At 37.3% G+C, this 13716-nt stretch overlaps 3 protein-coding genes across 5 annotated transcripts in view; 2 read left to right on the top strand and 1 right to left on the bottom strand.

Annotated features, from left to right (window-relative positions):
• LOC147840416 (uncharacterized) overlaps positions 1–13716 on the bottom strand; it is a 976031-nt gene that overhangs the window by 272216 nt on the left and 690099 nt on the right. The gene's annotated exons all lie outside the window — the stretch shown is intronic.
• si:dkey-152b24.7 lies at positions 37–4772 on the top strand. Of its 2 annotated transcripts, XM_087284824.1 has the most exons (4): positions 156–267; positions 1076–1165; positions 2568–2617; positions 3654–4772. In XM_087284824.1, the coding sequence occupies exons 3-4, from the start codon at positions 2577–2579 to the stop codon at positions 4477–4479; spliced, it is 867 nt and encodes a 288-aa protein (XP_087140950.1). In that variant the 5' UTR covers positions 156–267; positions 1076–1165; positions 2568–2576; the 3' UTR covers positions 4480–4772.
• LOC100000275 (uncharacterized) lies at positions 7304–12218 on the top strand. The gene is made up of 3 exons (XM_087288201.1): positions 7304–8495; positions 8628–8680; positions 10626–12218. Exons 2-3 carry the CDS (start codon positions 8640–8642, stop codon positions 11455–11457), a joined length of 873 nt encoding a protein of 290 aa, XP_087144327.1. The 5' UTR covers positions 7304–8495; positions 8628–8639; the 3' UTR covers positions 11458–12218.

Raw genomic sequence — 13716 nt, 5'->3', positions numbered from 1 at the left:
TTTAAAATGAGTAAAAGAATCTATAAAAGATTGTTTGCAATGAACGATGACTGGACTCGAAGAACGAGCATAATAAACGAGCATTAAGGTCAAGGGAAAACAGCAGGTGGCAAAAAAAACGCAGTTATCAGGTGTGGCCGCTGACGTGAAACAACGAGTTAATAGGTTTGTTCCTGATTTACAAGCCACCTTAAACCCAGAAGAAGAAGCGGAAGAAGAAGGCTCTTAACTGCTTTGTGAACTGCTATAAAGTCTTAAAAGAAGAAGGTTTGTACGGATTTTTCTGTGCTTTCTAAAAACGATTTAACTCTGCTGAGCTACAGTACGATGGATGGAGAAACTAGCTTGCTAGCTACAACTGTTTCCCCATAGATTTATAGCCTACAATCAGTGGTCGAAAAAAGACTGAAAAATCATACTTAGCCTACATAAGTAAAAGTATCATTACTTGCGTAAAAATGTAGTGCAAGTAGAGTAAAAGTATCTGTTGTAAATATTACTTAAAGTATGAGTAAACAGTAACCCTTTCAAAAGATTGAGGTAAATTAGGTTTGATATTCGCACAATTGTTCCTTTTAACGGCCCTTAAATTGTTTACCACGCTAAGTTGAATATTGAGTATGAAATAGCATGCAAGGATGACTTCAAAACAATATTAGCACTATGCATTTGACTGAACAATACTGTACTTATTTACTATTGACTGCTAATATGATTTCACTATTTAAAATTTGCAAAGAATACTTTTCTGAAATTATATTATTAATCAGAAAGTCCAAATGTGCGAATATAAAACCAACTTTACCTTTATTTCAAAAGTACTCAAGAGTAGTGAGTATTATGCTGTTAAAAGCAGATGCGTTTACATGTAATTTGAGAATGTGTGTGTTAACGTAACATTCTGTAGTGCATTAAGTTATTGTCCAGCAGGTACACAACATCATAAGACATTAATATTAGGTTAGATTTAGGTTGTCAGGTGACCAAAATTAAATGTCTTGCCAGCATTCAAGGACAACATTATTTTGATGTCCAATAATGATATCAAATGACGCTGATATTTGGTTGATTTTAGGTTGTGTTGTAAAGTGACCAAAATCCAACATGGAGCCAACATTTTAAGCCAACATCATATTGATGGCAAATACTGACATTTATTCATCAGGTATGGCAACCAAAATCCAACGTCTGACAGACGTCATAGTGATAACATCCACACAGTGCCACGCTGTAACTTCAATAGAATTTGATATTTGGTTGGTTTTAGGTTGGACGTTGAATCGGGTTGAGTCCTGACGTTGATTTTCATTTCCAAACAAAATGCAACGACCCCATGACAATAGGGTACAACGTCATTTTGACTGCTGGGTGTTTAAGGCCATTTCTGTCATCATACAGTAAACATCCGTCATCTTCTCATCAGTGACATGCATCTAAAGTCTCTAGTTCAATGAGTGTTAAGATTTTGAACATCTACTTGGACACTTTTAATGCTTCCAAACAGTTTACTGCAATTATAAGGCACACATGTCTTGACGTTGTTCATTATGAAGCGATTTATCTTCTATATGTGATTTGACTGGACAGGAATCACAGGACTGATTTTTCTAATCCCCATAGACAGGAAAAAGTAAAGTAGTGACTGTAGGTTGAAGGAAAGTAGTGGAGTAAAAGTACAGATACTGCACTAAACATGTATTCAAGTTACAGTAAAAGTACACACTTAGTAAATTACAATTATTAAGGAAAACTACTCAATTACAGTAATTTGTGTATTTGTCAGTTGTTACTTCACACCACTGTCTACAATAAATATAAATAAGTAAATATCTATGCTGTTTCTTGAACTGTGAACTGCAGAGTTTAAACCACATTGGTAGAACCAGGGTGCGAATTATACATTGACCATAAGAGGTCACCTATTATTAGTAGTTTGTGTTAATAATAATGCATGCTTCAGTCAAATTCCTATATTTAAGTTAAATACATCTCATTGGTTATCAATTGTATTTACGTTGTCTGTGTTTTGAGGGATACTGGGCTGATTCTGACCTTCAGGTAACCTCTAATGGGTTAAATTTAAGGACTTTTCAAGCACTTTCCAGGTGCATTTTAAATTAAATATGAGTTTAGGCTATACGTTTATTGAAAAACAACTATTTATTTTCAAGAAAAGTGCCTTTTGGACATTTACTGTATCTGTCTGTAGGTTAGATCTGCTGCAGTTGAGATTTTAAATTCAGCCTGCTGACTGAGTATTTTCCTGCATAATAAGGCTGCTGCATTCACAATGGTATAAACGGTTATAGGGGTGGTCAAATGTATATTTGTGGTATATTTATATTTTATTTATTTTATTGTTAATGTTATTATTTAAGAAACAGATTAATGTGAGCTATTTTTCAATGTTTACAGATTTGACCAAAATTCTTATTGTTTCAAATATATTAAAACATCATTTCACATTATGTTCATATAAGACTGATTCAATCTTGTTGGACATCGAAAGCACTTTATAGTGATAATGACCCTATAACAATGTGTTTATTTTTCTGTGCTTTCCTCAGACAGTGAAGATGAGAGTTCCTGTAAAAGTTCTCTGTGTCTTCATGCTTCTGTGAGTATAAAAAACAGCATTAATGGATTTTATTTTTATATGCCAAAATTAGGTAGGTTATTAGAGTTGGATGAAGGAAAAAAATCAGATGTATATCTTGTCCCTCTTTATTTTGAGACAATATTAATTAGTTTGCCTTTAACTTCAACTTATATCTCACTTATTGTAACAGCACTCATAAAAATAAAGACTCTTTCAAGAATTCACACTTAGCCAATACTTTATTATCAAGCTTGTTTGGCATGCTGTCCCGGGAGAGAGCCCTGAGCTTATAACATCGTCGAGCCTGGGGCTCCCTCCCGTTTGCAAGGCAAGAGGGGAGTTTGAGCTCAAGTAGATCTCGAGAACTCCCCTGCTGTAGTAGCTAATGAACAGATAGTGATTGCTCTTAAGAGATAGCTACTTACTAGGAGTATGCCTATGGTGCTGATTTGGATTAGTCAGTTAACTAAAGTTGCATGTTTTTGGACGGCGGGAGGAAACCAGGGAACCCGGGGAAAACCCAGGTGAGCACGGGGAGAACGTGTAAACTCTGCACAAAAATGTTGGCTGGCTTGGTGAGGACTAGAACCAGTGACGTTCTTGCTGTGAAGCAACAGTGCTAATCACTGGGCCACCGTGTCACCCATCTAGGAAAGGAGGAGGAGTAGGGGTGGAAGGGGGGTTTCTTCAAAACAAAGATGGCTGTTATATGGAACCTATGGTATTAATAGTGGCTTGGGAATCATCTGATTAGTGAATCATAAATTGAATAATGTGGGTCTGACTGCAAGCAATCATAAGCATGTGATCCTCTCGAAATTAGTTTATAAATAAACTTCACTTATTTATCAATGCTACATGTGCGATTTTGGTCAATCAATCCTCTTCTCTTTGACTATTATTGATTCGACTTTTAGAGGGTAAGCCCAAGTAAAGTGCATGTTCTTTAAATTATATACCAGCGCTACTGTATATTCTACCAATTAGGCTAAAGCTACACTGTTTAATAAGCCTGGATTTTTATGATAATGTACCACTTCATTGTTTTCCACAGGCTGCACAAGAGCTTTCAACAAGAAGTGTTCAATGATGAGGCGACACTTAATCTCCCTGCAAATTATAAAATCGGCTGGATGAAGACTCTGGATGATAGTAAGTTGATTTCTCACATCACAATTCCTGGGACTCATGACACCATGGCTCTTCATGGAGGACCAGCAGCAGAATGTCAGTTGTGGTCACTGGAGGACCAACTAAAGGCTGGCATACGCTACCTGGACTTACGAGTGAACGGGAATGATCTGAAACTTGTGCATGGTGTGATTTCACAACATACAACATTCTCTGATGCCATCGACACAATTAAGAGTTTTCTGTCTCAGCATAAAACTGAGGCAGTGTTGGTCAGAGTCAAGCACCAGTCAAACGGCCCATTTCCAGCAAATGTTCTAAATGAACTTAAAAATGATCCTGATTGTTGGGTTAGTGATAAAATACCACGAATTAGAGAAGTGAGAGGAAAGATTGTTTTTGTTCAGAAAAACAACTTTAAACTGGGAATTGTTTTGTTAGAAACTGATGAAAAAGATGATTATAAAGTAAGCCATGTCAAAATTAAGGAAGCTGAAATTACTGATCATCTGAATGAGGCTTTAAAAGACTGTAAAGCTGATATTGCTGTGCTGAGCTATTCCAGCGGCACAGGCTGGCCTCTGCTGAGACTAGAGAACACGCCTAAAAGAGTGGCAAAAGAAATCAACCCTTGGTTATATAATCATCTCCAAGACCTTTCCGAACAGAATCCAAAGGTTTGTTTTGGGATCTTAGCGATGGACTTTCCTGGCTTTGATTTGATCCAACTTCTCATTAGCTTTGATTAGTGGGTGTTTAAGCTTTTTCATTGCAGTGCATTTGTTAATTAAGCAATCACTTTGTGTGAAAGAAGTTTGTATTTTCGGTTATTCTAATGATAAAGCATTGTAATCATTGCTTTACTTACTTTTTTTCTCTCTGGTTCAGGGTTTTCTTTTAACCTTTTCAACTTTTCAACCAAGTATTCTTAAAAATAGCAGCTTAAATGAATAAGTCTATAAAAAAGTAACATGCAACATTATCCGTATTAGGACAGTCTTCTATTTTTCCATGGTTATAATATAACATTTTGACAACCATACGTTTGTGAATATTTTTTGTTTCATTTGACTTTGAACTGGGTGGCATGGTGGCTCAGTGGTTAACACTGTCACCTTATGGCATGAAGGTTGCTGGTTTGAGTCCCAGTTGGGTCAGTTGGCATTTCTGTGTGAAGTTTGCATGTTGTTTACGTGTTGGTGTGGGTTTCCTCCGGGTGCTCCAGTTTCCCCCACAGTCTAAACCAGGGCCGGAGTGGGACTCCTTTTCAGCCCTGGAGTTTCAAGCCTCAGACCGGCCCACCTCAGTTCAAGTTCCTCAGTTCCAATTCAGTTTCTAATTACACTATCACGCTTTTTTTTTTTTGAGAAAACAGCTGCTTTAGAACGTCAAATGTTCAACAACCCTAACAGTATTATATGTCTTAACAATAAAAATGAAAAGTAACATACTCCGACGAGGATCAAACCCAGGTTGGTGGCGTCGTAATCTAACGTGCTAACCACTGGACCACAACAATTGTAGATTGAGAGGAGACTCATCTGAGTTGTATCATCATTAACCTGCAGGCTGGTTATATATAAAAAGAGCAGAGCTGTGGTAAAATAATGAATAAGGAGACTGTGGTCAAGTAAATAAATAAATTAATTTAAAAAGTGTGACTGCTGAGAGCAACAGATTCTGGAGTCACCGTCCCTCGCGGCCAAAAAACGGACCGGCCCACCAGGAATTCTCCTGGTCCTCCCGATTAGCCAATCCGGGCCTGGTCTAAACACATGCGCTATAGGTAAATTGAATAAACCAAATTGTCCGTAGTGGATGTGGGTGAATGCAAGAGTGTATACTTTCCCAGTGCAGGGTCGTTGCTGGAATAGTTGGCTGTTCATGACGCTGTGGTGGCCCCTGATAAATAAAGGGACTAACCCAAAGAAAATTGAATAAACGAATAAATGACTTTGAGCCTTTGCATGGTCAGAAACTCAGCACATTTTAGAAGATGCATAATTTGATCTCTTTTATTTATCCGTGATACACTCTTATAAGTGCGTGTGTGATGTTGTTTTGACATCAGTGGTTCTAAGAACAAACCTAAACATCCATGAAATTTTCCATTCCAGGGCACCTATGATGAAAATCATCTTTTTGAAGCTGTTTGGACAGAACTGTGTGTAGGTGTAGTGTGTCCACAGTTATATTGGAGTGATATAAACACAAGAAGTCTCTTTTTAATTTCCTCATGTAAAAATAGGATCCAAATCCCTCCCATTTCTCATTTAGTTTGTGGACTTAAATCAGGTTTCAAGAGTTCCAACTCAGAAAGGCGTTTAAGGAAGGATTGGCATGCTGTCCCGGGAGAGAACCCTGAAATCGCAGATGGTTGAGCCCGAGGCTCCCGCCCAGTCAGTACGCATTTAAGGGGATCCGAGGTCAGGTAGGTCTCAAGAGCTCCCCTTAGAAAAGGGACGAAAAGAAGGAGATGGGGTGGAAGGGGGGATTCTTCCAAAATGAAGATAGAGCAATAGGGAGAAAGGATCCAATTATTGTAAGCTTGGATCACTCTGATTGGATTATTACTGATTACAGATGAGCAGCAAGTTGAGCTTAATAATGAATTAACTCCACAACAAATATATCTAACAACATTTGGAAAAATCTTACTGTAGTAAGGGAGATCTGATTCTTTCTTGTCTGTCACTGTGCTGCTTGTGAAGTGAGACTGAGCAGGAGAATCTACACCCATCATAGCAATAGCGAGCAATATGTTTAGGTGTGTTCCAAATCGCATATTTATGCACTATTCTACGCCATTTTGTAGTATAAATAATGTAAGCAGTGCGTTCACACTGAAAACTCTAAAAATAATAAGTGCACTTTAAATACCCAGATGATGCACTTATTCAACCGGTAAAATGAAGTGTGTAATGATGGACACTTGACGCACTCAACGACTGCTGTCGACTGTGCACAAGTTGGATTACTTTATTTATTTTGGATTGTGAAAGCTAAATTCTCCTACGAGAGTGATTTACAGCACCACCCGATGGTGAATGCGGTTATACTCATGGCAAGTATTGTTTGGTAGTTTGGTCAATTATTTCGCTTATTTGGCAACCGTCAAACGTCATCAGGGAAACCGGTTAAATCTTTAAAAAAAGTCCATAAGTACATAGTGCATTAGTGTATAGTGTGGCATTTGGGACGCAGCTTTTGGCTCTGACATCCACATGAGAATGGTGGGTGGGAAGAACCAGCTCATTTTCTATTAAAGACACAGGCAAAAAAACAGCCAAAAAGTCAAAACAGCTCAAATTTCTAATGTACACAAAGGTATACTAAATGATCTAATGCGTGATTTGAGCTGAAACTTTACAGACACATTCTGGAGACACAAAAGACAGTAAAAAATTAATGAACCTTTATTTTTAGGAGTAAAACAGGGTCTTAAACTGATCTCAGTGCAGAGGTGTATGTGATTGTCTCTGCAATAAGTCTTCACTGCTATCTCAGTCTGAATTCTGTGTGAAATTTAAGATGTAACCTAATTTTGCAATTAAAATAAAGCAACTGTGCAATGACACTGCACTGATGCAAACGAGATGAGATAACTGAACAATAACAATATTTTCACACGTATTCACACGTACCACTTTTCTTGCTTTTTTTGAGCTTGAGTTTGGAGTTGGATATTGTAGGCACGCAGAAGAGAGGATTACAAATGTTTTTCACTATTCCAGAATTTCAAGTTTTTAAATTTAGCAGCTCAAATGATAAATTTATTCATTTTCCTTCAGCTTGGTCTCTTTATTCATCAGTGGTCACCACAGAGGAATGAACCGCCAATTTATGCAGCATATGTTTTACACAGCCAATGCACTTTAAGCCTCTACCCAGTACTGGGAAACACCCAAACACTCTTGCATGCATACACATACACTACGAGAAATCTAGTTTATTCAATTTACCTATAGCCAGGGCCAGACAGAATCTGCGGGCGTTTTTTGCTATTTCTGCTGAGAATTTTGTAAAAAATCTGCAAGTTTCTGTGGAATTATTTTGGGAGTATCATAACTAAAACCTTAATATATGAAATAAAAAATAATATCTTCTTTACTTTTATTTAATGTTTAAATTGCACAATAGATTCACTTTATTTGGTAAACAAAGCAAGCCACTGATATAATATATCTACTAAAAGACAGAAAATATTACAACTTTACAAACTGCATTGTACATAAATCAGATGAACATTTTCATATTAGTCAATAATATTACTGTAATTAATTAAAAAAACTGAATAAATTTTGATTTACACACATTTACTCAAGTAATTAAACAGAATTAATGATGGGCTAAAAATCTGCGGAATTCGGCGCGCGCAGATTCCGTGTGGGCCTACCTATAGCGCATGTCTTTTGACTGCGTGGAAACCGGAGCACCCAGACGGAATGGGCAACTGACCAAGCTGAGGCTTCAAGATAGTGCACAAATGCATCCTCATTTCATTTAAACCTTTTTAATATGCTTTTAAACCTTATTCCCACACACGTGTTTCATCAAGAGGTCTGTTTGTACACTTGACCTTTTGTTTTTTAATTTCTTGGTTAATGCCAAGATGTTTATCAGTTGGTGTGGAAATACACACCAAGTTAGCAGCCAATCACGTGAGATCAGTGAGTTCTTAAAGCTCCCAGACTGAACTCTGCGCAGGAGCTGAAACAGAGCTGTGATCTGCAGGCGTTTCTGTTTGTGCATCCTAAAGCGTGAGGTATGTTTTTATATGTAAATACTTGCATTTAAACCCAATAAATATCTGATGTTTTTAATTATTATTACACATTCAATTCACCTGATTTAACCATTAATTCACATTCAAGTACTTATTCTGTGCCTTTCTCAGACAGTGAAGAAGATGGGAGTTCCAGTGAGATTTCTCTGCGTCTTTGTGCTTCTGTGAGTATAAAATTTTATTATTTATTCATTTATTCAATTTTTCTTCGGCTTAGTCTCTATTTCAGAGGTCTCCACAGCGGAATGAACCGCCAAGTATTCCAACATATGTTTTACACACTGGATGCCTTTCAATATACACTCATTCACACACACACACACACACACACACACACACATGCCAACATGGGGAGAACATGCACACTCCACACAGAAATGCCATCTGGCCCAGTCGGCACTTGACTGTGAGGCGACAGTGCTACCCACTGCGCCACAGTGCTGCCCAAAATTAAATAAATTGATTTATAAATATATATTTATGAATTGATTATTATTATTACTGTCCAAAATTGAGTGTGTTAGATGCTGAAGAATGGTTCTCTGATAAACATTTAACATCCATTAGACCTATTTATTGCACAAAACATCCTTTATTATAAAGGTCGCTAGATTTTTAAAATACGTGTTTAACTAACAGTTCCACCAAGATAGTTCTTCCATCTAGAGCTGGGGTGTCTAAACTCGGTCCTGGAGGGCCGGTGTCCTGCATTTAGCTCCAAATTGCTTCAACACACCTGCCAGAAAGTTTCTAGTATATCCAGTAGAGCTGGTGTGTTTGATTTGGGTTGGAGCTAAAGGGCCGTATCAAACACCCGGCACATTAAGTCGTAAGACGTGTTTCCACAACGTGTTGATATTTTCAGACCAATGCAACTTTAATTTTCCCGTTTTCCACCACGTTGTTTTAATAGCAAATCCATTTGCACCATTTTATGGACTTATGGGTGTTTCGGTCTAGAAAAGAGGTGTGTAAAGCTGCATTGTTGGTGCGTTGCTATTTTGAGGCACTAAAATAGACTGCGGAATAGTCCAACTAAAAGCAGGTCTAAAGTCCAGCGCAGAGCGTATTGTGCGCCTCGCTTACACATTGCTTAAAACACGCAGGATATACAGCAATATGCAAATACCTTTACAAATGAAAAAGAATTAAAGGATTAAATTTTTCTTAAAAGATTATTTTCTAAATAAATATGTTTATTCATGTTTATTCATGGCAACTTGCTTTTGTATTATGTTGTTTATATTTGTTTTAATTAAAAACAAGGTTAACTTTGTCCACCTGCCAGGTTTTAGACCATATGGGGCATAGCATGTGTTTGGAAATTAGAACTGAATTTAGAAATAGTTTTGAAACAAATTTTTGCACTAAACAAACTAAATTAATTATGTAGACTAATGGATGGCTGTGCGTATAACACCATTTCCTTATCCATGAAGGAGAGAAAGTGAAAGTAAAGTCTGATTGGAGGAGGCTCATTCTTTATTCTTGTGCTGCAGATGGTCTGTTTAACTGTTTTCTCTCTAGTGAAGCGTTTAGTTTTTCCACTTACAAAGTCCACCATGTAAATAGGTAATGCACCATGGCGCAATACAACTGACTCCTAAAGGGAATGGGAGATGAGACTGATTGTTTTATTCTCAAAACACACCCATAACTCATGAAGAGAATAAGCTCAACCCTGTTAGACCATAAGCTGTGGTGCTTATGCGCTTTGCACCTAGATCATTAAAATAGAGCCCAAACTCTCCAGGACAATGGCCCTCCAGGACCAAGTTTGAACACCCTGATCTAAGACATTACTGAACCCCCCCCCCCCCCCACACACACACACACACACACATACACACACACACAAACACTTTAGACCTTTGTTTTTAAAATGTGCTTAATGTACTTTCATTTTTCTCCTCTGACATCCATTCAAAAGCTGCAATAGGCCTAATGCAGGTTCTGCATATCTGCCAAATTCCACTTGATTACTTAGGTCTGTTATTTCTCATTTAGTTCAATAATGTGACAGAAATTTCTCTGAAGCAACTTATACTTTAAGCTGTACATTTAGTTGTTTAATGCATCTCCTGTAAATTGAATTGTTGTTTCCCACAGGCTGCACAAGAGCTTTCAACAACAAGCGTTCAATGATAAGAAAGAACTCAAGCTCAGTGCTAAATATAAAATCGGCTGGATGAGGTCTCTGGATGATAATAAGTTAATTTCTGAAATCAATATTCCTGGTACTCACGACACCATGGCTCTTCATGGAGGACCAGCAGCAGAATGTCAGTCATGGTCACTGGAGAACCAGCTGCTCGCCGGCGTACGCTACCTGGACTTGAGAGTGTCTGGAAATAACCTGAAAGTTGTGCATGGTGTGATTTCACAACATACAACGTTCGCTAATGTTCTCAACATAGTTAAGGGTTTTTTGTCTCAACATAAATCAGAGACAGTGTTGCTAAGAGTCAAGCACGAGTCAAAGGGCCCATTTCCAGACGATGTTGCAAATCAGCTTAAAAATGATCCTGGATGTTGGGTTAGAAATAAAATACCGCGAATTAGAGAAGTAAGAGGAAAGATTGTTTTTGTTCAGAAAAACAACTTTAAACTGGGAATCCCTATGTTAGAAACTGATAAAAAGGGTGACTATAAAGTAGGTAATGTTGAAAACAAGAAGGATAAAATTATTGAGCATCTGAATCAGGCTTTGGAAGCTTGTAAAGTGAATGAAGTTGTGCTAAACTATTCAAGCGGCACAGGCTGGCCTGTATTTAGACCAGACAAAACCCCAAAGAAAGTGGCCAAAAAAATCAACCCTTGGCTATACAATAATCTTGAAGGCGCTTCTAAAATGTATATAAAGCTTTGTTTTGGGGTCATAGCAATGGACTTTCCAGGCTTTGATTTGATTCAAGTGATCATTGGTTTTAACAGATTTTAATGGGTGTTTAGCTTAGAGCCCTGCATTTGAGCCTGAGCCTGCTTTAGAAGAAACTGCAAAACAAAGTTTAATGAGGCAAGTTTGAGATTTCCAGCAAAGTGCAATAGAGAGCATAAAGAAAAAAAATGGCAAAGGCGAACTTAAAACTGAAAAAGTCAGGCAAACTTCTGGTCAACTTTTCAAATAGTGAAAACTTTAAATGATGAGAGAGCTCGTCATGCACAATGCACAACTTGTAAGTTGAGTAAACCCACTGTGGACCACATACCTGTACCGCTTGGATATCAATTTCACTTAAAAAAAAATAAAGCTTGCATTAAAAAAACTCCAAACATTTCTCTAAATTATTCTGATAAAAAAATGAAACAAAAAAACTTTTTATTAAATACAAATAAGGTCTTTTTTATGGCTGTAACATTATTTGGTGGAAAAAAGACAGGCTTATGTCGGACTTGGGCCAAAAATTTTGATAAGGTATTGGACAAAGGCAGGGCTACAGCCTGTGCATCTCGGGCCAGGGCTCAAATTTAAAGGGCTTTAGTTTAGCTGTAATTTTCTGTTCATTACAGTGCATTTGTTAACTAAGCAATCACTTTGTGTAAAATAATGTTTGTATTTGCTGTTATGCCATTGAAAAAACATTTTAATCCATCTTTTATTGTTTTGCTCTGCTAATATTTCTGCTTCAGGGTCTCTTTCATTTTTTTTTTTACCTTTACAAGAGCAGCAGTTGAAAAAAATAAATTCTTCTTATAAGTGAATTCTTTCCTCTCTCATTTATTTATAACATATATAACAAGTGGTCTAGTCACAGATCGGTATGAACCCATCAGCAAATATGCACTTTTCGGTGATTTAAAATGCATTTGTAAGTAAGTTATTGATTCATGAACATCTTTATGTACTGTTTAAAAAGAGGACCTTTGGACATGGCTTTGCAATGCTCCTGATGGATGAGTGGAGGAGTGTCTTCTATCTCTCGGGGTGTAAACCATTCATGAACCTTGTTACTCACACATAGAGCTGAGATTATCCAAAACAAACTTAACATTCTATTTCATTGTAATGTTTTCTTTGAATGAGAGAACAGAATAATTTTTACATAATCGGGATGTAAATAATCTTCACTTTAAGACTGGTTACTCAATAGTCTTGTTCAGGCACATTCAGTTTGTTTTTGGCAGCTTATTTCAGCTACATTCTCTAAAACCTACTAACTATGCACATTTTTTTTTTTCTAAAAAATGCAACCATGAACAACATCTTTCACATATTATTGTAGCACAGTTTGTGCTGAATACAAAATAAACACATGTTGGCCAGTACTATGTAATGAGTAGCTGAAATAAGCACAAATGTCAGGGCCTGTCAAAATATCCTTAGAGATATTTAGAGATCTATCAAAGTATCTTGGGCCCCCAAATCACCTCAGCAGAGGGTTAATGTAAAGCAGGGGTCACCAATCCTGGTCCTGGAGGGCCGGTGACCCTGCAGTGTTTAGCTCGTAGCTGGTTTAGGTGTGTTTGATTAGGGTTGGAGCTAAAATCTGCAGGACACCGGCCCTCCAGGAACAAGTTTGATGACCCCTGATGTAAAGCATTAATGTAAACCTTAATGTAAAACAAACCACTGAACCTGTTACTAAAATTAATAAATAGACCAACCAAAGTGAATGAACTTTGGAATGAAATATCTGTGATAAACAGTGGGGGTAATAAGTATTGAACATGTCATTAATTTACTCAGAAATAATATTTCTAAAGGTGCTTTGACTTGAAATTATCACCAGGTGTTGGTAACAACCAAAGAAATCCATATATGGAAAGAAAACAAAACAAAATCCTTTACAAATGAAGTTGTGCATAATAAAATTAAATGATGCAGGGAAAAAGTATTGAACACTTGAAGAGAGGTGTAACAAGGCAGTGAAAGCCCAGACAGCAGTTGAAATCTCTAAGCAGCTCTTCAGAAACCCTCTGGCCTTCATTAGTGTAAATGAATATCAGCTGCTTCAGTCCAACATCTACATTAGCAGGATGATGAAGATGAAACCAGGGTGGACATATCAGTAAGACAATGATCCAAAACACAGCCAAGGAGACTCTCGGATGCTTTCAGAGAAAGAAAATCAAGCTGTAGAATGGCCCAGCCAATCACCTGACTTCAATCTAATAGAAAATATGAAATAAAGATTAGATTTGATAGATGAGACTCACAGAACCATCAATATTTTTGCACTCACACCTGAGCAATTCATGT

The sequence above is a fragment of the Danio rerio genome, chromosome 16 (genome assembly GCF_052040795.2).
Source record: "Danio rerio strain M-AB ecotype USA chromosome 16, GRCz13ab, whole genome shotgun sequence".
In the NCBI taxonomy this organism is placed as follows: domain Eukaryota; kingdom Metazoa; phylum Chordata; class Actinopteri; order Cypriniformes; family Danionidae; genus Danio; species Danio rerio.
This window is presented reverse-complemented; position numbering and strand designations above follow the sequence as displayed.

Coding starts and splice junctions, on each gene's coding strand:
- LOC100000275 (XM_087288201.1), top strand. CDS start 8,640: ATGGGAGTTCCAGTGAGATTTCTCTGCGTCTTTGTGCTTCT. Junction 8,681..10,625: donor CTCTGCGTCTTTGTGCTTCT/GTGAGTATAAAA, acceptor TGTTTCCCACAG/GCTGCACAAGAGCTTTCAAC.
- si:dkey-152b24.7 (XM_087284824.1), top strand. CDS start 2,577: ATGAGAGTTCCTGTAAAAGTTCTCTGTGTCTTCATGCTTCT. Junction 2,618..3,653: donor CTCTGTGTCTTCATGCTTCT/GTGAGTATAAAA, acceptor TGTTTTCCACAG/GCTGCACAAGAGCTTTCAAC.